This window comes from Larus michahellis, chromosome 9 (genome assembly GCF_964199755.1).
Source record: "Larus michahellis chromosome 9, bLarMic1.1, whole genome shotgun sequence".
Lineage (NCBI taxonomy): Eukaryota > Metazoa > Chordata > Aves > Charadriiformes > Laridae > Larus > Larus michahellis.
In genome coordinates this window covers 12,401,094-12,426,954 of record NC_133904.1, presented here as the reverse complement: position 1 = coordinate 12,426,954, position 25,861 = coordinate 12,401,094, and the positions used below count along the sequence as shown (strand labels likewise).

At 39.7% G+C, this 25,861-nt stretch overlaps 1 protein-coding gene across 1 annotated transcript in view; it reads right to left on the bottom strand.

Moving 5' to 3' along the window:
- Positions 1-25,861, bottom strand: part of FBN1 (fibrillin 1) — a 155,620-nt gene that overhangs the window by 66,491 nt on the left and 63,268 nt on the right. Inside the window, exons 10-19 of the mRNA XM_074600026.1 lie at positions 21,988-22,146; positions 18,453-18,611; positions 16,984-17,124; positions 16,060-16,179; positions 12,464-12,589; positions 10,215-10,337; positions 5,401-5,523; positions 3,993-4,145; positions 1,615-1,668; positions 580-705 (exon numbers count right to left, since the gene is read on the bottom strand). Coding sequence (XP_074456127.1) covers positions 580-705; positions 1,615-1,668; positions 3,993-4,145; positions 5,401-5,523; positions 10,215-10,337; positions 12,464-12,589; positions 16,060-16,179; positions 16,984-17,124; positions 18,453-18,611; positions 21,988-22,146 — 1,284 coding nt within the window. The remainder of the gene's footprint in view (positions 1-579; positions 706-1,614; positions 1,669-3,992; positions 4,146-5,400; positions 5,524-10,214; positions 10,338-12,463; positions 12,590-16,059; positions 16,180-16,983; positions 17,125-18,452; positions 18,612-21,987; positions 22,147-25,861) is intronic.

Here is a 25,861-nt window from a genome sequence, read left to right as displayed (position 1 = left end):
ACCATACCATCAGATTCTGCTGGTGCTTCCAATGACAATAAATATTGCTGTGTCTGGCCAGTACACTTAACACAGTTAAACCAATAGCCCTGTCTGAAAGCTGAAAGGGAATTTTCACCAAAGTCCAAGTTGGGAGAAACCATGTAAGCCTTCTGTAGCATATGGGATGCTTATCTTATGATCAATTGGAATTTTTACTTAAATCCCCTGCTCTTGGAGACACCTAGCACACTGATGATCCTAGATCCCCCCTATGGTGCATTGTAATTGCAGGATCTGGCTTCTCCTAATTTTGAGAAAAATTGGTACAGCAGAGTGCATGTTCAGTGGACTTAACTGAACTGGATGTTTATTGCCTGGTTGCCAGTGATTTGAGTCACTGATGGCAATGGTCCCTTACAGCCCCACAGTGGAGGATTTTATAGGCATTGCAAAGCACTGAAATTAAAACAAGAATTCAGCAGGAACATCCAGAAATATCAGAAGAGCAGCTAGTGGATCTGATGAGACAGAGGAAAAAAAAGGTGGAGGATAAAAACAAGCATCAAGCTTCAAAATTAAAAATGGGACATTTCATACCAATGCAGTTTTTCCCAGTTGAATCCACTTCATATCCAGGGTCACAAATACATTTGTATGTTCCGTGCAGATTCTCACACCTTCCATTTGGACAGAGATCAGTATCCAGTAAGCACTCGTTAATATCTACATAAAGGTAAAAAAAAAACAAAAACAAAAAATGAGAGTCAGTTGTTAAGGGGTTGTGGGTGTTAATTGTCCAACTAGAAAAAGATATATTTTCAATATCACTAACATTGGTTGCTCCATATTTATAATGATATATCCTGATTAGGGGCTTCCTACCTAAATATTTACACTCAAGAGAAAAAAGCATCCCTTTCACACTGACTTAAGAACATCTCTAGCCCACAGACATTTAAGACACTTGCAACTGTAAATAAGAACTGGGATATTAAATTGGGGTCTTACATTTAGGGATGCACATGTATTAATATGCCCCTGTATCTCCTGATTCACAGCATTTACAGATGGCATTACTCTCCAAAGCATGAACATCTCTCCTTTCTGAATGCTTTTCCCGCTTTACTGCCAGCAAATCTACTAGTGAGCATTGTCTGAGTTTGCAGTTTCACAGTTCTATGACTGCAAAGCTTTTATTGTAATCATTTGCTCCTTCTCTGTAATTAACCTAACTCTGTCAGCCTGGCCTTTTTGATAGATGAAAATGTGTGACGAAGCTCAATGTTCAACATGGCTTTATTCTTCAGGATTATTTCAGTTGAAATGTGCAAATATGACTTACATATTATGATTACTAAGTCATATATGTAATAACACTTCTCACAAATTTGCAATTGTTTTACACTCACATACATTCCATGGCATAAAACAGAGGGGGTGCGCTGGTGAAATGGCATGCTCCACTCATTTCATCCTAAATTATTCTAATGTGTTGCAAACAGCCATTTGAATAAGCCTTTCTCCCATTCCTTCCTGCCATCATCCCCACCAGCGTGTCTAACAAATCAAGGATATCAAGGCAAGACATTTAGCCAGAACTGCTACAGTTTGAATTACATTAGGTGACCTTACCATTTCCTCCTGCAGTCATGCCAGTTCCACTGCTGCACAGAGCCTGATATTCAGCTGAAAAAATATTAAAATACTTACTGGAATATTCTTTCTTTCTTAGCTCATTGCTTTCAGCATCATCATTTACAATACGCCAATTAATTATTCAAATGAAATAACCTGACTGCCAATTATTCTAAAAAGAAGCATAGCTTCACAGTGTTCTGAACCTGTGAAACAGTTTAGCAGATTCAGGGTCCGCATCTGCTCATGAAGATGGATGAGTAAAACCTTCACACGGTTAACCGAGGCATTTAGGAATAGACATAAACTTCACGCTGGCCCTCCTACACAAATGAACCATAACGTATTCACAGAAAGATTCTCCAGAACTCATATGCCCAAGCCCTTGCTCAAGGTGCACATTCAAAGTGACCAGGAAACAGAAAAAGTTTTCATCTAAATCTAGCCCATATTTCATTTAATTTAGCAAGAGTGTCTCCGGGTGTTCATAGAAGATTAAGGATATCTAATCCTTAAAAAAAAATAAATAATTAAACTATGAATCAAAGTATCTCAAATATCTCAATTACCGCTAGGTTCAAGCTCTCCTTTTGAGTTCAGAACAATTAAAAGAATAAACTGACAGACAGATCAGCATTAATTGATGCCATAGAGGTCAGCGTTTTCCAATATATTTGCACTTTAAGAACAGCCCAAATAATTACACTGCTAAAATTAATAAATATTAAAAACATTTACGGAATTAGCTGTCTTTTCTTTAAGGAAAATCATGTGCAACACATCTCCCACTATTATCATAACCAGCAGATTAATATGTACCCTGTTTGAATCAAATAATCACTGCCACTGTATGTGAAAGCAGACCTGCTCTGGCCACGCATCAGCAATACTTTTAGTCTAGAACATCAGGAACTTCTGCAAAGAGCTTCTGAGGAGCACAGAAAGACAAATGTCTTCCTTTCAGGATTTTTTTTCAGTTTCTCCAATACAATGCTCCTCTAAGAAATCTACTCATAGAATCATAAAATCTTCACGGTTGGAAAGGACCTTTGAGATCATCGAGTCCAACCATACACACACAAAAAAAACCCCTACAATCTCTGCCACTAGAGCATGCCCTGAAGTGCCAAATCTAGACGTTTCTTAAATACCTCTAGGGATGGTGACTCAACCACCTCCCTGGGCAGGCTGTTCCAGTGCCTGACCACTCTTTCAGTAAAGTAATTCTTCCTAATATCTAATCTAAACCTACCCTGCCGCAACTTCAGGCCATTTCCTCTGGTCCACTCATTATTCACCTGGGAGAAGAGGCCAACACCCACCTCTCTCCAACCTCCTTTCAGGGAGCTGTAGAGGGCAATGAGGTCTCCCTTCAGCCTCCTCTTCTCCAAACTAAACATGTCCAGCTCCCCCAGCCTCTCCTCATATGACTTGGTCTCCAGACCCCTCACCAGCCTGGTAGCTCTCCTCTGGACACGCTCCAGCGCTTCATTGTCCCTCTTGTACAGAGGGGCCCAGAACTGAACAGAGTACAGAGGCACAATCACTTCCCTGCTCCTGCTGGCCACGCTATTCCTGACACAAGCCAGAATACTGTTGGCCTTCTTGGCTGCCTGGGCACACTGCTGGCTCATGTTAAGCTGGCCGTCCACCAGCACCCCCAGGTCCTTTTCTGCCGGGCAGCTTTCCAGCCACTCTTCCCCAAGCCTGTAGCACTGCTTGGGGTTGTTGTGACCAAAATGCAGGACCTGGCACTTGGCCTTATTAAACTTCATACTCCTTCCCTCCCCCACTCAAAACCCAAAGAAATACTACACCTCACCCTACCTGAGATGGCATTTTTTTTAAGAATTAAAGAGGTGGTCAAAATAACACAGGAAAAAACGAGAATTCTCAAGTGACTTAATTGGACGTTTGTTTTTGCATTGACTATCCAAAGCCTGCCTACTTTATAAACTATTCCAGATCACTTAAAGGATATGGAATTCAGACAGCAAACATGTGACTGACAGGTGTACATAAGGATTTGAATATATGTATTACTCAAGATGTTTCCATGAATAAATTGCGGTCAAAATTATATTTGTTGTTATCCACATCTGTCAAAATAGAGTTTCTTGTTTGAAAATCTGTTTTAAGGCATGTAACAACTCTGGACCCAGATATTGGCATTTACTGTTGCCTCAAAAGATTCTCATTTGTACTCTTCCAACATGCAAAATAGCAGATTGCTCAAAATATATAACGTATTATATGACTATTTAACCCTCCTGATCTAGGGTGCAATGTTAATACAAAACTGTATTTTACCTTTCTAAAAATAATTTATCAGCATAAAGTTTGTATTAGAATATGTACCAGTAAATATGCCATACCTGAATTTTGCGCTGGGCAGGGCTGACAAGGCTCCCCAAAGGCGTAGTCAGTGCTGGCACAACAGCACTCTGATTTTGTAACTGCACCGGTTAAGGGTCTCACACATTGTCCTCTCTTGTAGCCGCCATAGCATGTGCTTCGCATATGTGTATCTGAGGAAAGAAGGCTCTCTTAATCCTGCCATAGCCAACTATACTGCCATAAATTACAACAAGTATTAAAGCTAGCTCACGCGTCATAAACACTGTAAAATAACTGTCAAAACAAAACATCTTTCACCATTTCCCTATGCTTTTCACCCACCTATACTCTCACTCTACTCAGGACAGGAAATTCCTCTTCCTTGTGCTCCTAAGAGTTCAGACACACAAACTAGTTACTGCATTTAAAGACGTAACATGCATTAGCGAACTACTGGGGAACAACCAATATTTAATCTTGATCTAGCAAGAAGCTACGGGGAAAAGGGACAAAGTCTCTGCCATGCGACAGGGACATTACTCACTTGTAACTTGACAGGCCCAGTGGCAGATCTCACAGCTAGAACCAAGTATACCTCAAAACTCCCGAAAAAACTCAGTACTTTATTCTCAGAGTTAGAGGATTGGTTTGATTTTAACAAGTATTTTCTCTCCCCCTCCCAACCTTGTCAGTTGCCTCTGACTCATCAAGGCTAAAATCACCACTGGTGCAACACCCTGGATTAAGCCCACTAAGGCCACACTAAAGCTTTTAATTTTATACCTGAAAAAAAGTCAGAATAAGAAAAAAATAAAAACTCGCATCAGGAAAAGATCACATAATACACTGTCATTAAAAAAAGATCTTTCTTTGCTTGTAAAAAAAACAAAGAAAAAGTCAGTAATGATATTCCAGTGATAAGATCTAAAATGTTTGTCTTTTCAGGTCCAGAGGTGACATTTCTCACTTATTAAAAACTGGCCCATAATGACTGTCAGACACATTAGAATTTTAATATCAAACACCTCAAACATCTTTCACCTGTAGAGAAACAGGCAGAAGTGGAAAAATTGATATGTCTCACTTTCAAAAGAGGTGAAAGAGTAACAAATGAAGAATTTTACGTTGACAGAAATGGGGCAAATTCTCACCTACTCAGAACTGATAGGCACTACTTGCCTCCAATGGCACTATGCTGTATAGTCCACCTGACCTTGTGGTTTGGCCCACACATTTTTTCTCTTTAAATGCAAAGGAAAAGAAAAAAGAGCAAAATGTGCTATTACAGTAAATATCCCCAAGCTGTTAGTATCCACTATAACTATCATTCACCAATCCATGACAAAATGGAAAATGCTACATTCAAACTTGATTATGTCCATCAGACTAGCATTAATGCCTTAACATTGGTTAATTGTGACTCGCCACACATTAAGCTTGTCTTACCGACACACACGCGTCCGTCCAGTCCCACTGCAAGGCCAGGGAAGCATTCACATCTGAAAGAGCCATCAGTGTTCACACAGCGCCCGTTCATGCATATTCCAGCTGTCTCACACTCATCGATGTCTGTTGGAGAACAAAATGAGCTTTATTAGAAATTAAATTACATACTGTTCAACGCCTGGCTGAAACTTGCATTTGTGCAATTTTCAACGTACCCTATACAAAAATACCAAGTGTAAATGGAAACTAGTTCAAGTAAAGGTTTTATTAAGAATAACAATTAATTGATTCTGTGAAATAGAAGAAGAGGAAAACGCAAAATTCAGGAGAAATAAACAGAACAAAACAATTTCACTCTCCTTGGAGTGCAAAAAGGGATTACATCTTCCTAACTTGTTCCCAAGGGGTACATATTCTGATTTAAGGGTCACTCAGGCAAAAACATAATCGGAGGAACGAGGAAACTCTGACTGCTGAGACAAAGGACTTCTGTAGCGTGTAACAGGACATTCCCTTTCTGTGTTAACAGTTAGTTTATGTTGTAAGACATCAGTCCAGATAGCAAACTGAATCCTTCACTCCCCGCTACGAGGTGCCTTCTCAGGGCCACCAAAGAATTTCCCTTCCTCCTGCTGCGGGTTCAATTTTTGGAAGTACATCTGAATGTCCACAGTCAGATCCTCCCCGCACATAGTGTCCTGCTGGTGATCTGCATGACAATTGGGTTTTCCTATCAGATGCTCATTACAGCCCATTTTATAAACTTTCAATGGCCAGACTGCACTCCAGCCTTGAAAGGAATTTGTTAATGATTTGAGCCCTGAGCAATGGCTGAGCACAAGCTACCATCTTTGCCCAACAATAGTACATTGAACAATAAGGCCCTTAGCAACGAGATACAAGAGTGAAGCCTTATAATATTAGGCTATCACAAAGGGATGTCAAATTAGTGAAAAATTATATAGGCTGCGCATCCTGTTAATAGTAAGATCATTCTCTAGACACAGAGAGCATGCCATTATTTTATAAGTGATTAAGAAAAGGAGTGTTTAAAATATTGTTTGGAAGCATGTATAACCTTTATAAAATAATCACTTCATAACAACTCTCCATAATATATACAAGAGACAGTGTGTGTGACAATTTCCTTTTTTCTGACCTTAAAAGGGCAAATTGAGAGTGAAACACCTCTGTGTTTTACTTAGTTTGTGTTATTTGGCATAAAACATGGCTTGTATGATCCAAGATTCCTTTTTCAAACTGCATTTTAAAATAGAAGTTATATTTAAGTACATGGGCTCAATTCATTTCTACTTCATCCTGCAATCTTTTGTTCTGTTTCAGACCAATCTTAAATGCTTTTCCCACTTTAAATTTAGTCTTTACTCTGTGTAAGTAAAAACAAGGTTGGGACTTCAAAATGTGCCCATAGCATTTAACAGCGTAGATAAGCTATTTTGTTAGACAACACTGAACTCCTTTGACAGATACAAGTTCTCCTGAAGAAAGAAAATAAGATGTTTTATAGAAAGGTAAAGTGGGTCGCTTAGAATTGTGCAGATCAGCTGAAAACCTGGCTCCATTAAAGATGGGGCAAAAGGCTTCTGCTTTTACCAGGGCTAAGATTCCACCCAGTAAATCAACTGCACACGCAGACATAATGTCCAAATTTCTAACCTTGACAAGGCTCTGCTGCCTTCTGTGGCAAAAGTCGCCATTTGGACAACTTCAAAAATATCCGTTTTTTCTGACTTTTGCCAGAATACCTCAACCTGGTTCTGGAAAACCACCTAATGGATTCATTCTCCACGTCCAATGAGTTTTTGCCTCTTCTGTTTAGCTCGCTCTGTAGTGCCAGCTCAGTACACGAAGTCCTCTAATTTTAAACAGGAAAAATTTACTCAGACTACTAAACTGCCACTTTCAGTTGCCTTGCAATAGCTTTCAATTTGGGGAATTCCTGTTTGGTCTAAAGATGAAACAATGTATGGAACAGAAATCATGCTTTAAACTCCTGCCTGCCTGATGTAAGTATTTCTGAAAAATCATCAGCAAATCATCAGCAGAAGAAGCTAATGGGGAGTAAGTTTAGCATGTCTTGTATTACAGGGAATATACAAGACTATGGTGTAACATTCTTTTTTGGCATGTTACTTCATAACGCCTGAGTGGAATTTTTTACCAGACAGCCAAGCATATGCCCTGTACTTATACTTATATTCCAGTTTTATGGAACTAAGTGTCATTTACAGTATCCCCAACTTTGGGTTAGAAATTCTTCTTCATAGTTCAAAATTCAGCTTAGATTCCATCAAATTAGATGTTTACAGGAGCAACGTGTTGCACACTGCAATTCTTATATTCCTTTGCTGATGCCCTAAAGAGTTTGGCAAAACCGTGTATTCAATTCCATATCAAAATTGCTCAGGCAGGTAGCCAATCTGCGGCAGAAACGTCGGTTTGTGCACACACACATTCCCAATATGCACGGGCACTAACTGCATGTGCGAGCATGAGCTTAGAGTTTAAGCTTGTCTATGATCTCAATGCATTCACTTCGCAAACCAATTCAGGATATGCGGTGCGAACAATGAGCGTTTCAAAGGCCAACCCTTCTGCAGGACAGAAGTTATTTACGCTGTACATCTGATGTGTACAGAAAGGACTCAATAAGGATAAACACTAAAATGTACAGGAAAAGACATTATTAAAAGACCAAGCTTTTAAACTTTTACCAATATGACTGGAGACATTTACCAGAGAGTTGTGTTCTCTCTAGCTCCTATATTCCTGGGAATTATTTCATGCTACTTTGGGCAAGTGGAAAAAAGGAGACAAATATGAAGTTGGGAAAAATGTGATTTGGGTGTCCAGGTCTCAAAATCTGGTTTGATTTTGACCCAGCAGTAATTTTAACACGTTTGCATGCTCATTCATAGAGAGCAAGGCTTACTGTAAGTGTTGAAAAGCAGTGGGAGAAATCCTTTATTTTACTATAAGATCTGTTCCAATTTTCAGTAGGAATCAGTTGAGTTGCCTGCAATTTTGGATAATTTTCAAATATTCTTCCTTTGATGCACAGAAGTAACATTTCTCTAGGGCCAGAAACCCCTTTTTGGCTGTATCCATACTCCTGTTTAGCCAGGAGGCATGTAACAGAGGCTGTGAAGTTGAGTATCATTGGATTTTAAGTAGTCTGAAGCAATTTACATACCATCTTCTTGGATGGTGTTTCAGTGCACAAACTAATGAAAAAAAAAGAAAAGAAAAAAAAAGAAAAGAAAACAAGAAGAAAAGAAAAAAACCCAAACGATGCTCAAGGCAAAAATCAAGACAAGCATCTGGGCTGAGCTTGCACCAGTGAGTCACAACATAGAGAGCAGCCAGTGGTCTTTGGGAACATGACTGGCTGATGTGCCAAGGCCTGATGGGCATCAAGTTCTTCCCTACCAAGTCTCACTGCTGTCCCACACACAGACCAGCTGGAAAATAAGCTTTGGCAAAGCACAGACATCCACCTACCACTTGGAAAACAGGTAAGAACGGAAATAAAACTGATTGCTCTAAGTGTGTGAAGGCTACAGCCAACACAGCCAGTAGCTGTTAAGCTAAGAGACACTTGTATGGATCTGTACATTTGTTCATTTAAGAAACTAAAGAACAACTCATTTTCCCAATCAAAACAACCCTATTACAAAGCAAGGATGGGGTCATCTCTCATTAGAAATACACGATTCCCCCACCTGAAAGCTGGTTAGCACTGTCCTGCATACCTAGCGCAAAAGTTATCAAATGCAAGAGAAATTCTGGATGTTTTACTGGATTTATTGGCCTGGTTTGGATCTAAAGTCTAGACACCACACAGTTCAGATCTAAGACCGGTACAGTGTTCAAGAAGCAGCGGAATCAAAATTAATTTACCTTTAATGTCAGTAACTATCCAAACCAAACTATTTATTCAAATATTTACTTTTGTTATTGGTCGCAAAAAAATGCTGCTGTAGAATCCAGTGTGACTTTTTTTTAAATTTACCAAAGTGTAAGCAAGCACTTTCTGCCTTGATTCCAAAAGTTAAAAGATTTTAAATTTTTCAAAAGAAAAACTGTAAGTAACTTGGCCCAGCATTTGTTTATTCCTTATTTCGACTTCTGCTTTGTGCCTATAAAACTTGTTGAAACATGAAGATTTATACACAAAAAACTTCCAGTTCCTGACGGGACTGAACGGAAACTCTGACGACATAACTAGCAACCAGAACACTGCAGTGTCTCCCACAGGGGGTATTTCTGAGCTAGTGCAGCAAATGGAAAAGACAATCTTGCTGTGGTGCTCATGTCTGCATCTTGGTCACATGGGGTGCTGGGCACTCCTCAGAGATGCTCTATTGACTAGGAACACCCAGACAGGAACGGGAGAAAAACCCGTTTTTGAGCAATGAGCCAGGATGTTTGGGTGGCCAAAGGCAGAAAACCTTAAAAGGCCAAACACAAAAAGTGAGATATACTGGAACCAAACTGCAGAAGACCTCACAGGCAAAAAACCGTGGAGTTTAACTAGGTCAGATCACACAGTCCTTGATCAAAGAATATTTCCCACTGGCTAGTTCGGGCGGTTGCTCAACACTGTGGAGAAGACTGAGTACCATCTTGCACAATGACAAGTCATTCTAACTGATTAAAAAAGCATATCTGACGAGAACTCTGCCCAGTGCTGCTTCTCCCCAAGGATCACTGTAAGGAAATAAGGCGATTCTTGAAGCTACCAGAGGGATATGACTCACAAGCTTTGGGAACCCGTAACTTATTGCGCTCACCTCTGCAATAGCGTCCATCAGATGCTAACTGGAACCCTGGTTTACAAATGCATTTAAAACTGCCATCTTCATTGATGCACATTCCATTGAGGCACATGTTCCTTATGCTGCATTCATCCATATCTGAAAATGTACATAATAGACATAATGCTCATGTTTCAGTAAAAGAACTCTTACTAGATAGATCTGTAAGATAAACCTTAATTTCTTTCTCAGTTGTCAGAGGTATACGATAATCAGAAACATATGATGGGACATACTGCACTGTCCTAGAGGATGTGTCAAAGCAATGACTCTGTTTTTTCATACTGAATCGTTAGCATATAAAGGTATGCATCCAAAAAGGAGGAGGAGAATGAAAAACAGATGAGAAACTGGACAGCTTAAGAACTGCCAGTTGGTAAAAACCCTAAAAAAAGTGAGAAAGGTATGTAATTGAAGAGGCTTCGCAATCTTCATGTACATAGAAGCTAGGTTAGAAGCAGCCTCCCAGTTGGAATGGTAAACACAATTTGATGTTACTAACACCTGAAAAGTGAGCAGTGGGCATTTGTGTTTGGAGTGAAAACTTTTGTAACCTCCACTGTCTGAGTCTAAGATTTATATGTGGGAGACTTCCCAGCACTGTGCTCAAGCACGCATTCTGTGGGCACTTTCGACATCAACTTCCATTTAAAATAAAACTTACTCCTTCTCTGAATTCAGCATGACAGGTCACATAGGAGGGTACTTACTAATCATAGCTTCATACTAGCTTCTGACCTAATGGCATAGCATGAAGGATTCAAATAGGAAAAGGTGGAGGTCCCAGACACCGCTTGTCTGAACCCTGCACAGTTACTCGCAGGAAAAAAAAAAAAAAAAAGGCAAGTACAGAGAATTCTGTGCTTGATTTGAGTAAGCTTTTATATCCGCTTAGCCTTTATTTCGTCCTGGCGCAAATGAAATTAGTTTTGGACATTACATCCAAAAAACTCAGCACTATTTACCAGTTTCATCTAAAGGACTATACACAGTTACATTAAGGTATGGCACAATGCCATGGTCTATACTGATTAGTGTGTGTGCACATGTATTCCTAAGAACAAAACTTAAGGCATTACACTGCCAGAGATGAAACTGTTTCATAAGTGGATGCAACAGACATTCTGGCAACACATGCAATGGAATTAAAAATGTTTTACCAGACTGCCGATGTCCTGGTTCTTATTACTATTAGCACATGGTATTTAGTGGGAAAGGAAGAAATCAGAATCGAGTTTTTTTTCCAAAATATATTCATTTTAAAATATACTTAGTCAATATAGTTCCATAGTAAGATATTTAAAAAGCAGCTTATAGTGCTAAACTGTATCTAAAAAAGAGTAAGGAAAAACAAAGTCTTAAAATGTCTGTCTCTACCAAGGATTAACAGAATCACTACTAGCACATAAAATCACTGGATCATAATGACATTACAATATATTCGGAATCGTGCTATTTTCCTTAATATTGCAGCTGTCTTGGACAGAAATTACACTTCTAGACATGGTGTGTTTTCTTTTTACTTACAGGCTAAGTCAGACAAAAATAATTTATGATTTAAAAAAAAAAATCGTGTATCTATCCCAACCAGGAATTTTGGCATTAAGTCTTTGAGCTGAATCACTGAGATAATATTCTGCCAAAAATGTTTCTAAGAACAGTGCTTGAAATTCCTTTAACGTATGAATAGATCATTGGGAACATTCCCAAGGACCTTGGGAAGCATGATAAAGAACATTCTTCTTTTTTCCCCCCTTTACTAAAGGTCTGGGAGGTAGGAACACATCAATTATGTTTACAAATTTTTCTTAAAACAGTTTTTATGGGTCAGACCAGACTGCATCTACATAAAACACATTGCTAGTCACCCAGTAAGATCCCATAAAGCATGCTGTTAAACACACAGTAAAATCAGGCAGCATGTGACTTGTGTTCTGGTTTAAAACGTACCACTCCCATCAAAGAAACTGCATTTTGCGATAGTGGTATGTGCTATTTCTCCTGCTGGACAGACATCCCGTTGAGGATTGCCAAGCCAAGGCTCCAGAACTGGCTGCAAAAGACAGTTTACTTGCCCTCCTCAATACAGCAAAAGGTATTTAGAAATTTGATTCCTTGTTCCTTCCATCCCTCCCCCCCAGCAGAGGTCCTTTTCTTTTTCATTGATGTGAATAACCCCTTGCAACTGTAATTACTGATACGGGGTAACTTCAGAAAAGTCTTACCTTCACAGTTTTTCCCATCAGCTGCCACTTGAAAGCCAGCATTACACACACAGTGAAAACTGCCATCTGTATTTATGCATCGTCCATTATTACAGATACGGCCATTCTGTAAACATTCGTCAATGTCTGAAAGTCAACCAAGAAGAAAAATAACATTTTGGGTTTTTTCCTTTTCATACTCAAGAGGAATTTTTCCCATTTCCCCTTGCCCTAGATTTTTAACCCTCCATGGAAACTATATTCACCTGAAAAATGATTTATTGTGATTTCCATAACTGAATGTTATGGGGGTGGAAAAAGTTCATCAGCTTTAGAATTTCAAGTTGCTGTGAAAGAATTTCAGTGAACATTACCCTGCAGCTCGCTCTAACAAGAATCAGACCCTTCCAATTGTTTTTTTGCATTTTTGTTCATCATGAAAATATTTTTACTGAAGTTTAACTTAACAATAGCTAACTACTGAAGGAAAAACAGCGGAAGCTTGTCTTTTGCTGCTGCTTTATAAGATAACAGGAAAGTTCGAGACTTTCCCACCTCAGAATATATTTCTCCTGCTTATTTTATATTTGAAACATCAGCTCCTCGTTTCCCTCTCTCTGCAGGAGGTGCTTGGCAAGTGCTTTGGAGGACCTGAATAGTGATATCACACTAGGCTGGCAGCTCTCCCTCTCCTCTGAACGAGGGGAGAGGAGATGCTGAGACAGACTGTCTAGACATTTTTCAGATTGCTCAGTGTTCTCCATCAAGGCCTGGACCATCTCCCAGAGATTCCTGCACACAGGGGACTCTGCTTGCAGAGATCTCGACCAGTCCATGCAGACCTATCTATGCAACCGTGCAACCATGCTGTCTTCCCAAATATGCTGGGGGTGCCCTTCCCCAGGCCCTCTCCGCAGAATCGTGTTGCTGCGCTTCAGGAAGAAGCGGAGCACAGGGTGTCCTCCCAAACGCCCCTGGTCTCTAGGCACCTATCTGAGGGGGAACAGACGCCTCGCGAAATTGTGAATCCCTATTTGCCGCCTTAGCAGTGCAGTAGCTCTGGGAAGCTGCTAAGTAATCCCTGAAAACAACCAATTTGCAAGCAGCAACCAGGCCAGCAGAGGTAAGAGCTGCTCAAGTGACAGCTCACTCCAGTGGCAGCCTGCAGCCCTCTTGACTTCCAGCAAAAGCGTACAGGCTTGAGGAACCTCCCCTCATTTGATAAAAAAGCATTATCGATCAGCAACGCATAAAAGTGGGTTTTCTCTCTGCTCAGTCCCTTTCTCCCGACTTTTGTGGCACTTGGTTGTACCTGAGCCTGTCTTCAGCTACTCCGCCAGCTTTCTTCCTGTAGCAGAAATGCTACAGCACCTCAAGATTTTTTCTGGCCTCTTAATTTTTAGAGTTCATTTGGATTTGTACTTTTATGCATCTGATGTCATCTAAATCATGGTGCAGAAAATTAACACCAGAATCTTGTTGTTCTTTATGTACACGCAGCTGACCGGAGACCCACCGCTAGTTTATGTTACATTTCTAATTTTCAAATTATGAAATAACATTGTGGATTATTTTTTCCCCCTTCAGAGAAACTCGCAAAAACAAAGCTCCGCTCACACTGAAATGTCCATAATTGCTGCCATCTCCATGTAAGTTCTGACCTCCTCCTTTCAGAAACATCAGGTAGATTATAGTAAGCACTTAGCTCTTAAAAGCTTTAACTCCCATCCATTCACAGGTAATCCTCATAAAATTTCACTCTTTTTTGAGGTCCATTTTAGATCCCCTCTTCTGCAACTGAAAAGCATTGTTTGTTTTGATTACTAATCATAATGTGACAACTTTATTCATCTATGTCTCCAATTAACATATTGATTCAGCCAAACTCCTACTAGAATTATATGGGATCCTAACGACAGTTGCATCAGTAGCTTGCAATACAGACTGCAATGTTTAATCAGTCATCAGACTCCTCATGCAGAAAAAAACCCTGCCCTGGAACCTCAGAGCAAGGAATAGATAAACATCTGGTCATTATGGAGACTTCATTTTTCAAGAATGGACGTAAGGAATACATTTGCAAAAGCGTATCAGCACAGACACATCTGTGTATGAAAAAAATAAAACCTCAACATACAAAGTAGTCATGCGAAGTAATTTTACAGCAAATGCTGATTTTGGCAGGCACCAGTGCTATATGCGTATTTTGCCAAGTGCACCCCACTAGCCTTTTTCTTTTCCCTAAACTGGTCCTAAAAATTCCTTTAGAAAACTAAGATTCTGCACATTGTAGTATTTTCTGAACTGCCTGTCAAGCAAGCACAGTTCCCATAGACTGCTAAGGAACTGCTAAGTGACCACACTTTAATGCCATTAAGCTACTGGGCTTCTGACAACCATGTGTTTGTGTAATGAATCAGTCAAATTAAAAGCGTGTGACAAAAATGACTCATGAGTAAATTCATCACCGCTGAGACTCCACTTCAGCACTCCTTCACCACTAGTCAGCTGAACTATGAAGATGCTTCCGCGACATGGCTGTTTGGCAGCAATTAGGTCAAACACTCCCAGCAACATGCAGCAGTGGTGCTGGCTCTGCATGTCCTCCTGGACTGGAGTAAGCTTCTGCACCGCAAATACCTTTCTGATTCACAAAGGGACGAAAAAAAAGCTCACGCAAATACAGATAGCTTTCTCCTGGCTTTTTAGAAACTCTCTGCTTCCGAATGAGTGCGTGGTTAAGGAACCCTCCTCCTAGTGCAGAAAGCAAAATATGAAGACAAGCTGGGACTCTGAGCACTCAAACATCCTGTTTCATTTAGATGCTTCATTTCTTATGGAATATCAAAGTAGTCATTCCTACTCCTGCCAGAATTTTCTCATTATGACTTAACTATAAAGGACTGCATCCACCTTTGCAGTCAAATTCCCACCCTAGAACATTTTGGGAGCCACAGAACTCTGACAGAGGGCTGGCCACTGAGGAGCTACACGTTCCCCACTCCTATAGGAAGACAGGATGAAGACCATCAGGAATATTGTTGAGCCTGGTCTTCAAAACACCAATAATGGGGATTCTACAGCTTCTCCACCTAGCCCTTCCCAGTGCTTCACTACTTTTCCATACCTTATTTAAGTTTTCATTGCTGTAATTTATATTCTTTCTCTGACAGTGGGCAGGGACAACATATGGGCACTGTACTCTTATATTTACCCAGTAGAAGACTTATCTTTCCCTCCACCTCTCTTAATCTTTTAACAGTCTTGTATAGGTAAAGGGTTTCTCCAAAGTACGGATGTTTAATTGTCCATGAGAGATCCTCAAAAAGCAAAAGAAAAAATTTCTCAATAGTTTACAAAAAAGAAAAAGATGTCTCTTCCACTTCAAAGTCACAAATGGTGCCAAGATACTTTCAGTACAAGACAAAATGTCTTTCTTCATGACCCAGTCTGTGAACAGCCAGTTCAGGCAGGTTAATAATTTTTACTGCCATATCCAATTTATTCTTCTTTAAAAAACCCTCATATTTAATATACCTGTTAAATTTTGCCCAAAACTATTTTCTCTCCTGGTATGTATACAATAGTACAAAAATGGCTGCAAAACCATAATTTACCTCGGCACTCAGTTCTAGTTGCTGTGCTCTGATATCCTATACGACACTGGCATATATAGGATCCCTGGGTGTTCACACAGTCTCCACTGATGCATGGATTCTTTTCACATTCATCAACATCTGCAAAAAACAGACAATATATTTTTATTAAGACATTGGTTGAAAGGTATTCGGGTCTGCAGGGGTATTTTATTGTTTTGTAGTTGGAGAAATAGCATGCTTCAGTCTGAAAGGGGACACCACTGAATCCCCAGTAAAAGGATCCCATGTTCTAAGCTAAGCAGGAGCTGGGGGAAAGGAGTACTCAACACTCTCGCATGTGTGAGAGGTAGACACCTTAATCCCACACCTCCACATTCCCAGCCCCACTGGAGACATAGATTTTGACAGAAGCAAAATCTTGCATGTAAGAGACAGCTAATCGTTGCTCCTACCATCAAGCTCTGGCTGAGTTCCAAAAATTAAAGGGCTCAAGAGCGCAACAAGATACTCCTGATGGACTGAAAGAGGACTTGTAAATCTTACTAAATCGGAGATCATGATTGTTTTGGGGTTGTTTTTTTTTTTAACAATACGTCATTTGCATACTCAAAGAGCTGGTAGCATTTTAAAGAGGTCATTTGCAATCACTAACGAGCACATTATAGTCACAGGTTAGTAAAATAAGAAACCCTTACTTCTGTATAATTTTGCAGCAAGTCAGAAGATTTGTTAAATACCGACTTAAAGGCAAAACTGCTGCAAAAATAAGTTTGCAGTTGAAAGCAATTAGTTCTTGAAAGCATATTTACTGTTTGGGGTGGGGGTTTTTTGGAGGGGGGGTTGTTTTATTTAAGAACTCAGAGTTATTACATTGTGTGGAAAAGAATTTTTCTTCTTTAAAACAAAATTCCCCACTTTGATTTACAGCAGAAAACCACATACCAATGCATTCCCCTCTAACATCCAGTTGGAATCCTTTGTTGCACTCGCAGCGGTAGCTCCCAGGAGTGGGAATACAGCGCCCATTAAGGCAGAGATGTCGGAACAGTTGGCAATAGTCAGTGAAGTTCACCGGCAAGATCACTGAAATAATAGAGTTGGAAAAACGTTTTAATAGTTCACAATAATAATTTTTGGTAATCTGCAACTTGTGCAGCATTTTCCATTAAAAGTCAACTGTTATCTTCCATCATAATGAGAATTACATAGTAAAATCAGCATTGGGAGAAAGAAAATGGCACTTTGACTCTTAGAGATTTGGCTGAAAACAGCTAGCAACCACTCTTTTTTTTTTTATTGTGGCAAGTCTGATCCTGTTTTCTTCTTCTACAGGACAAAAAGGGACCAAGTCTGCTCCTATCTAGAGGCAATGTGGGTACGTGGCACTGCAGGGACTCTACTCAAATCCTATAGTAGCAAAGAGCAGGCAGACTGGTTCGGTTCTTCATTTTCATAGATAGCAGGGGGAGAAGGGGGCAGGGATAACGCTGGAAGGTGTGCCTATACGGTCTTTGGCAGGCAGACGTGAGCTGGCTCTGTCCGTACTCCCAGCTGACCAGAAGCTGTGCAGCTACGTCAGTGTAGTGTCAGGCCCGAGTTAAGATACTTTGCCTCTTAGGCTTATTAGCTCAGCTTGGTGCTGAACCAAGACTAAATAGTTTCAGCTGGTGCCAGTGCAAGCAGAGCCTGCTTGCATCTGCACAGAGCATGGGCGAAAGGAGCTTGTGTTTACTTGCAAAAGAGCGTGTGGCTATGCCAAATGATTTCAAGTGGCACATGCCTACTGCAGACTACGTAGGCACGTTGTAAATCCCCTGAGCAAGGGACAGAATAAGGAATACATCGTTATTCTGCTCTGGCTTCCTCCTTGCTCTAGAGAAACCTAACCTACCAATGCGCATCACTGAATAAGTTCTTTCTCCGCATTGGGTCAGCCTCAGTGTCCAGCAGACTAGTATTTTTATCAGTACATTCCACACCTGGCCAAGTGAGAGTGAAGAAAACAACCTGAAAGAAGCTGCTTTCTCCCAACCAAGCTCTTTAGTAACTATCATAACCTAGTCAAAGAGCTATTCACGTTCCTCAATATCGACATGCAGCAAAGCTCACAATAGCCTTAAAATAACAGTAATTTAACTACTACAATAGAAGGGCCTCAGTACAGAGAGTGAGGATGTAATTTTTGAATCCTGTCTAAATAGGGAATAAGATCTCACCACCAATGAGATACACTTGCTGTAAGATACATGGTACCAAGCTATGATTAGAGGGATACCCATGGACTGTATGTCCACATAAAGTAAGCAAAAGATACCAACAGCTGAAGGGAGCACCATTGCTTCTGAGAAATACATGTTTTTAAAGAAGCTAAATGAAAATGGTGCAAGGAAAGGTTACTACTTCTTTCTTACCATGAGGTGGTGGAGCCCGAGATGGATAAACTATTTCTGGCTGTTGAGGAGGGTAAACACCAGGAAGGAGTGGTGGAGGGATGACCTCAGGACGACTTGGAGGAAGCTCAGGTCTTGCTGGCAGCAGAGCAGCTACTGTGCACAATTTGCGATACTCATCTGAAACACGAACACATGAATGCTGCTTTAGACTTGTAGCCTTTCCATTTAATCCAGCTCTCACCCTTTTCACAGTGTTTCAGATTAGCAATAACAAACCTTAAATAATCTGGAAAATCTGAGCCTGTATGTTTTCTTCATAGTAACAAGCTTTGTTGTGTGAATCAAGTCATTAATCCATAGGAGGATATCAATACTACCTGTCAGAAGACTGCTAATAAAACAATAAAATAACCAACATTCTGGATATGAAATTGAACAGTGAGGCGGAGACCTGATCTTAATCTATTTACCCTTCTTTCAGGCAAAATCTTTGATGAACTCAGTGGGAAGTTTACCTAAAGAAGGACTTTTGGACTTGATCCCAAGTTAATTTAATACAAAGCTTGCCACAGAGTTAGAAAAATACTGAACAGGGAAAAAAGCCCCGTTTCAACTGGATTTCTTAAAAGCTAACCTCCTAAAACAAAGAAATATAAATATAAGCAATGAGGCAAAACCAATTAGAGAACGAATATACTAACATGATTTCCCTGTGAATATGAACTTTGCCAATAAAAGCAGAAACCCAATGAGGCTTAAGGAGCATAGACAAAGAGAAACCGAGTCAGATCCACACCGAGTTCATTCTTCCCCAGACGATGGGAAAGTGATCTATTTTGCTGTAAGCACAGTCTATGCTGAGTGTTATGCATCCTCCTACTGTTTATCTTCATTCGTGGCATCTGCCCTACTGCCCCACTTTTCCTCCTGCTCCTGATTCTTTTGTCTTTGGGAAGTGTGGGTTTGGAACTTGTGATCCAAAGAATGCACGCAGAGTATCACAATTAAACACCACATTTCCAGCTGACCTAATTCATGTCCACAATTGGTGTGTACACAAATAACTATTTGTACAGCCAGTATCTTTGAACTTCAAAATTTTAAAGTTTATGACACAACAGGGGAGAGGAATTATATAATAAAAACAAAATGCTACAGAGATGCATGAATTCCTGAAACAATACAAAAAATGAGAACTGAAAAATAAATTCAGTGTTGGGAGAACTAAGGTGGATATTTCAGCCTTCAACACTTTCATCTCACTTCTATTTCCACCTGTAAAACACATTAGAAGCTCTTCCTGAATCACAAAGGATTTGTTAAGTAAACACGGTAGCCTAAAGTTCTGCTTTTCCTAATTATGATCTTTGCATTTATTTTAATGCTCTTAGGTGATCTGTTTGTTTCATGTGTCACTGCATCTCCCTCTATTGTTCCTTAAAATGATTTTAGTCTTTAAGTCATTCCCAAGAAGATTTTATTATATTATGTATTGCATTTTGTTTATTTGGGGTTTTTTTCCTAGCTTTCTCTTTTTCGTATTCAGTTGTAATCTGAATCTACTCTCAATGAGTGGTCTACCTGTGATAAAACAGAGACATTCAGAAGAAACAGTGTCTGTATGTACGTACACAAATTCCAATATGCAAATGTTTGCTAACGATGGTGGTTTTAATAGTCACTTCTCTAATCACACTTTCTCTACAACACACTGATCAGGCTTTGCAAAAGAAACAATACTGTATTTCTTTTTCACTCTAGTTTGGTAATACCCAATTATCCAAAGCCAATCCACCAGGAGCCTAGGCTTTCCATGCAAAAAGAAGTCGTGGCCTTGGGGCTGCCCATCAGTTGAATGGAATGAGCACACACGAAGGGACTGCTGAGGTGAGAACTGAACACACGCACGGCTGGATGCCTGAGATACCACTCTTAAAGTATTTATAGTGTCAATGGTAAACGCCGTCATTGCACATAAACAATTATTGCCATGTTATGCAAAGAAATACAGTGCAAGCCCTTTTTACTGCAACTTTAATCTCCATGTATAATTTCTAGCAATAAACAGCCTATTTTATAGTAACATCTGGGTCTGCTGCCCACACTGAAAATGCAACTGCTTGGTTACATTATGCATCTAGTGCTCCACTTTATATTGCAGTAAATTTCCATTTCAGAGTTAGAGAGACTTTGGGCCACTGACAGCTCTGAATTCCTCATCTTGCTTTTTCAGGACACATTGAGGAATAACTGAACTTGATTAAATAATGACAGCAATACATTACATACACATAAGTCCTTTCAAAGAATTTCAAAGCACTTTGAAAAGAGTAATTTATAGTCTCAATTTATATTCCAAGTCGGGGGGGGGACAACAAAAAAAAAACCAAAAAGTGGCACGTAACCATGATCTGGAAGACCTTGCATGGATTTATGAGTTAGGAAGGCCTGGGTTTTAGCTTCTTCTCCACCACGTCTCAGTCTGTGCCCTTGGCCAAATTACTTCACTTTTCCACCCAGTTTATTCACTAGTAAGATATGAATAATTAGAAAGTATGTAAAGAAAATAGAGACTTTGTTAAGACTGAAAGCTTTCTCCTTGTCTTCCTATTTCAGATGAGCCTCAATAGATTATTTTGTTAGCATTATCCTAGCCAGTCTTGGACATTTAACATGTTTAGATATTATTAATGAGATACTGACAGAACCAGGAAGAGTCTTCCAAGAGTTCTGATCATAGATCTCTGCTCCAGTATTACGCAGTTTCACTCAAAGGATTAGAAACAAGAATAATAAACACTCCCATACATGACCTCTGACAATTTCTTCAGAGTTACACTGCTACAGTGTTACAACCCCCATTCCTCCCTAAACTCCGCACCTCCCTTGATCTCCTCCCATCAATCCTTAAGTTTCTTGCATTCTTCTTTTCTAAAGCATTTCATTAGGTCTCCAGTCCTAAACAATCTCAAAAACATCTTTCTTCCACTCCCTCACACTTAGTTTCACAATCTGCTCACCATCTCTAAAGTCAAATCTTACATTATCTGGGGATCTCAATACACAGGGAGGCGATAAAGTACAGCACATTTTGGTAGCAGAGAGAAATAAGGTTCTGTCAAACTTCAGGAAATAAATGGCACCTCAAAGCTAGACATAGGAGGAAGGAAACCCCAGTTTTCCCATGAGAATGAAACTGCAGAGGGAATAGGGATCTATTAGAAGGCTCTGGAGGAAGTCACTTGAGCCTGAAGAGGATGTTGAAAACGAAATCTGAATCAGGTAGTGTTGGAATAACCAGGCTAAAAAACATTAATTAGCAACAGATGAAATCCTTTGTTTATGTCTGCTTGCCCTAGCCTCCTGGGGGTCCTGAACAACCCGCCATAGGAGGCACTGCTTTGATCAGGGGGGTTGGACTGAACGATCTCCCAAGGCTCCTCCAGCCTCAACCATTCTGTGCAGTTCTTTAACGAAAACATTACTGACAAAAGAAAATCACTGCCTAATTCAGTGTTCAACCATGCTCATAAGAATACAGGTGGATTCATACCGGTGGATCTGATCGGGCACATTTCAGGAGCGGTGGCTGCACCAGAAGACCAGCATCGGCCGCTGTCACAGCAGCACTGCATTTTGGACAAAGGCTGGGGGAGCTGACCGCCGCAGCGCCCGTTGGTCAGAGAAGAGAAGCAGTATCCAGGACGCACATCTAGCGAGAGAAAGAAATGGATATGTAATCATCAGTCCGATGAGGAATCTGACTTTCACAAAAAGGAAAGGTCCCGTTGTTCTTGATTGATTACATTATCGATGACATAGCTCTTGCAACATTACAAAAAATCAGAAAACAAAAGGCAGAAAACCAGAAAAATCTAGATAATATTTGGGCTGCTTTGGATTCAGGTATAATACCTCCTGTAAGAAAGCTGCAGTGAAATATGGAACAGCAATGAATTAATGGAGGCAAAAATAGAATAGGAACGTCTATTCAGTATATAATAAAATATGCTTCTGTGCCCCCAAAGAAAAATTGCAGTGACATCTCTATTAAAGATAGTACCAGATCAATTCTGTTTAAGCTTTGATTTGAAAGCCACTGATGTACACCAATAAACTCACAGTATTGCAGCTCTCAAAGCATTAATTCATTTTTCATTAGTCATGGCTTCCCCAGCTGAAGTATGTAGTGATTTGACAAGATATAGGCTTGCAGGCAAAGAAAGAGGAACACAGCTTTAACTGGTGCCATCACATTGTTTATGGAGATGTGCTGGCTTCCTGTCTGAAAAGAGTAAGCTCGTGCTGTACAAAGAACATCTTGTACCCAGAATTCATACACTCAGCTCTAACAGCGTTGCCCAGAGATCCCCCAGCTTAGAGAAGGGAGAGAAAATGTGGATGGGAGCAAAATAGAAAAAAAAAATTAAAAAAATATCCTGTGATACAATCTGAAGCTCTGAGCAATTGTTTCACAATATGTCACGTCATGTCAAACGCAATATAAGCTGTGGTGTGATTTGATGCTGCATGATAAGCCAAACCAAGTTTCTTTCTAACATACGTGAACATTTCCTCTCAAAATATGGAGGAAAAGTTGCAGATATAACCTTACAATAGCAGACACCATTCCCTGAAGAAACAGTATCTCAGTTATCCAGGGCTGGTGCATTCATCTGTCTAGTAACAGTGCTTTCCAGAGTTTACTAGCTATTCTAGTGGACATAAAAATAAGCAGGGAAGTTTCTTATTATTTTGAGGAAATTGATATATAGTGATATGTTGGGAGAGTCTGTGATGGTTCTGCCTTTTATTAGTTGGAAGTCTGAACACGGATATTACTGGCAGTACAGCTGAAAGAGTCAGTTGGTCTTTGCTTCCGAACTTTAGTTAGTTCACTCATATTATCATATAATGGAAATCTGAAATGGAGAAAAAAAAAAAAATCTACTCAGATTTATCACTGGTCCTCCATTTTCTCCTGGTATGCAACTAAACTGCCAAATGCATACATTCCTTAATCATTTTAAAAATCAAATGAAGCTCTAAGGCTAACTGTTCCCCGCTGCATCTGTTATAATTTTGGTCTTCATATGGGGTGGAGAGATATTCAGATACTTGGTGTGATGGTGGGGTGGATGGTAAGGAAGGAAGTCCTCTAACAGACCCTATCCTCATGCTCTGTAATTCATCCTTCTCGGTTTTGGTCAGTACCCAGTTTTGAAACATTTAAAAGGAGTAATGGGCAGAAGTGGAAAAAGAATCTACATGGGATCTGTGAATGCACACAATGTGCCATAAAAAGGTAAACACACAACAAACATCTTTGTCTTCTACAGGTGTAAGAGCTTAACCAAAAGCCGCATCATTTTCAGAAGACGACAGTAAGTTTGTGAGAAAAACACCAAATCCTTCCATATACCTAATCAGAAGTGATTCCTTTTTTCCTCTTTCATTTTCTGTTCCAAATGGTGAAACACAAAAATAAGAGCAAGAACAGCAGGAAACAACTATTTTACTGTTTCAGCTTTTAATATTTTTATATTTTTCACTAAAAAAAAATTGCATTTTGAAAAGGCAAAAAATCACCATCACCACGAAAATAGCTTTCAAGAAAAATGTACACACACACACCCCCCTCCCAAAAAAAAAAGCAGCCATCAAAAAGTAACACAGTAACACTGACCAAACAAATTTATGGCGGTTGGAAGTAGAGACTAGCAGCTTTCTTCATAGCAGTCTTCATGTACTTGGGTTGAGGTGTCCTGCTCTTCAGCTCTAGGAGATATTATCTTTGCTTTGTCTATTCTAATTTTTAAGGTTTGTAATAATAGAACTCCCGGTTCTTCCTTTGGATGTTTGGCTCCAGTGCTGCTTAGTTTGAGTCCCATAAGGGATACATTTCTCAGAAGCACTTCCTCATCTCTAACAGAATAGACACGTTCAGCTAACACTTTTCACTTAAGACAGGCATGTTGTAATTAAATCAAGATTACATGTTTTGCCCAGCTCAAATACAGATTTGGGCTCTGTCCTTGTTAATATGGCAAGTATGCAGTCTGCATATTAGACATGAATCCAAAATATCTGCACATAATTAATAGTGCTTCCTATTTAGCACGTTTTGCCTTGGACACAAAGCCAAAATTTTAATGATGGCTCATAGTCTGGCGTATTACTTAACACAGCCTGTCATCATTTAAATACCTAATTCTTTAGCTGAACTATTTCAGCCTACAAATACAGTGGATAAAAAAGGCTGGAAAACTGCAAGAACATAACATGGAGGTGAATGTTGGGCAGTCCTGACTGAGCAATGACTATGAAAAGTAAAAAGCAAATGGAAATTGTGCATCTCTAGAAATTTTTTGTTACAGAAAGGTGAATCTCCTTCATAAATATTCAGTACAAGCAGCAATTAATGATTTAATGATTCACAGTCATTTCGGAGCTATTAATCTGAAGCAATAAAAGCAATTCCCACTTGCATTTCAAGCGTATAGTATGCATCCAATCTACCAAAATCCTGTTCTTGATAATGGAAGAAATACAGTTCATTTCTTACAATCTGCAGAAATAGAATGGTACCATTCAAAATGAATCATAACTCAAACTACTTCCAGATCTCTTGGATAAGTTAATATCATTTGGTACTTTTCACTGTGAAGGGTTGGGTTTTTTTTTACAATTTTTTTCCCAAATGATTTTCTACCAAAGGTACAAAACACAGGGTGCTCTCTTGAACCCCACTGCTGGCCCTGTGTATGAGCCTTTAAATAAACAAGCCAAAACTCAGCAAATAAACCTTTTATTTAATTCTCATTTGACAAGAATTACTCAAAAATCAGCACTGGCAGTGAAAAAAGAAATTACTGCGTAAAAATGAGAAAAAAAGATATTAATTGAATACTTGATCTGCCTCAGAGCAGGCTGTATGCTTCCCAGAAGCAATAAGTGCTAACACTACTCTGTTACAGCTTTGGCAGTGCAGTGGCAGTCATTTAATTCACAGAGTGGTTTCATTCCTGGTCCGGCCTTTGGAAGACAGGTTCTGCTCTGCCACAGTGAAAGTCTGAAAGAACAGCACTGCCAAATCATCAACACCGTGAAAGCAGATACAAATGTCCCACACCCAGCTTATCACACTATTTCCTTTAATGAAAAATATCTGCATTAAGTTCGTAACACTTGGAATGAGGGGGAAAAAAAAGCTGATTACCTTCTCTGTCAAGTATATTTGCTTTTCTAAATGACTGCTGAATATAACATGGATTAAATCAAAGACAAAACATGACAGCAAGAATATCAAGGGGATGTATCAAACAAGTTGTGTCTATTTTAAGGCAACAAATACGGCATAACAGAAAGACCGTAATAAGAAAAGTGAAAGGGAAGGTCACAAAGAAGAGGGAAAGAGGAAACACATC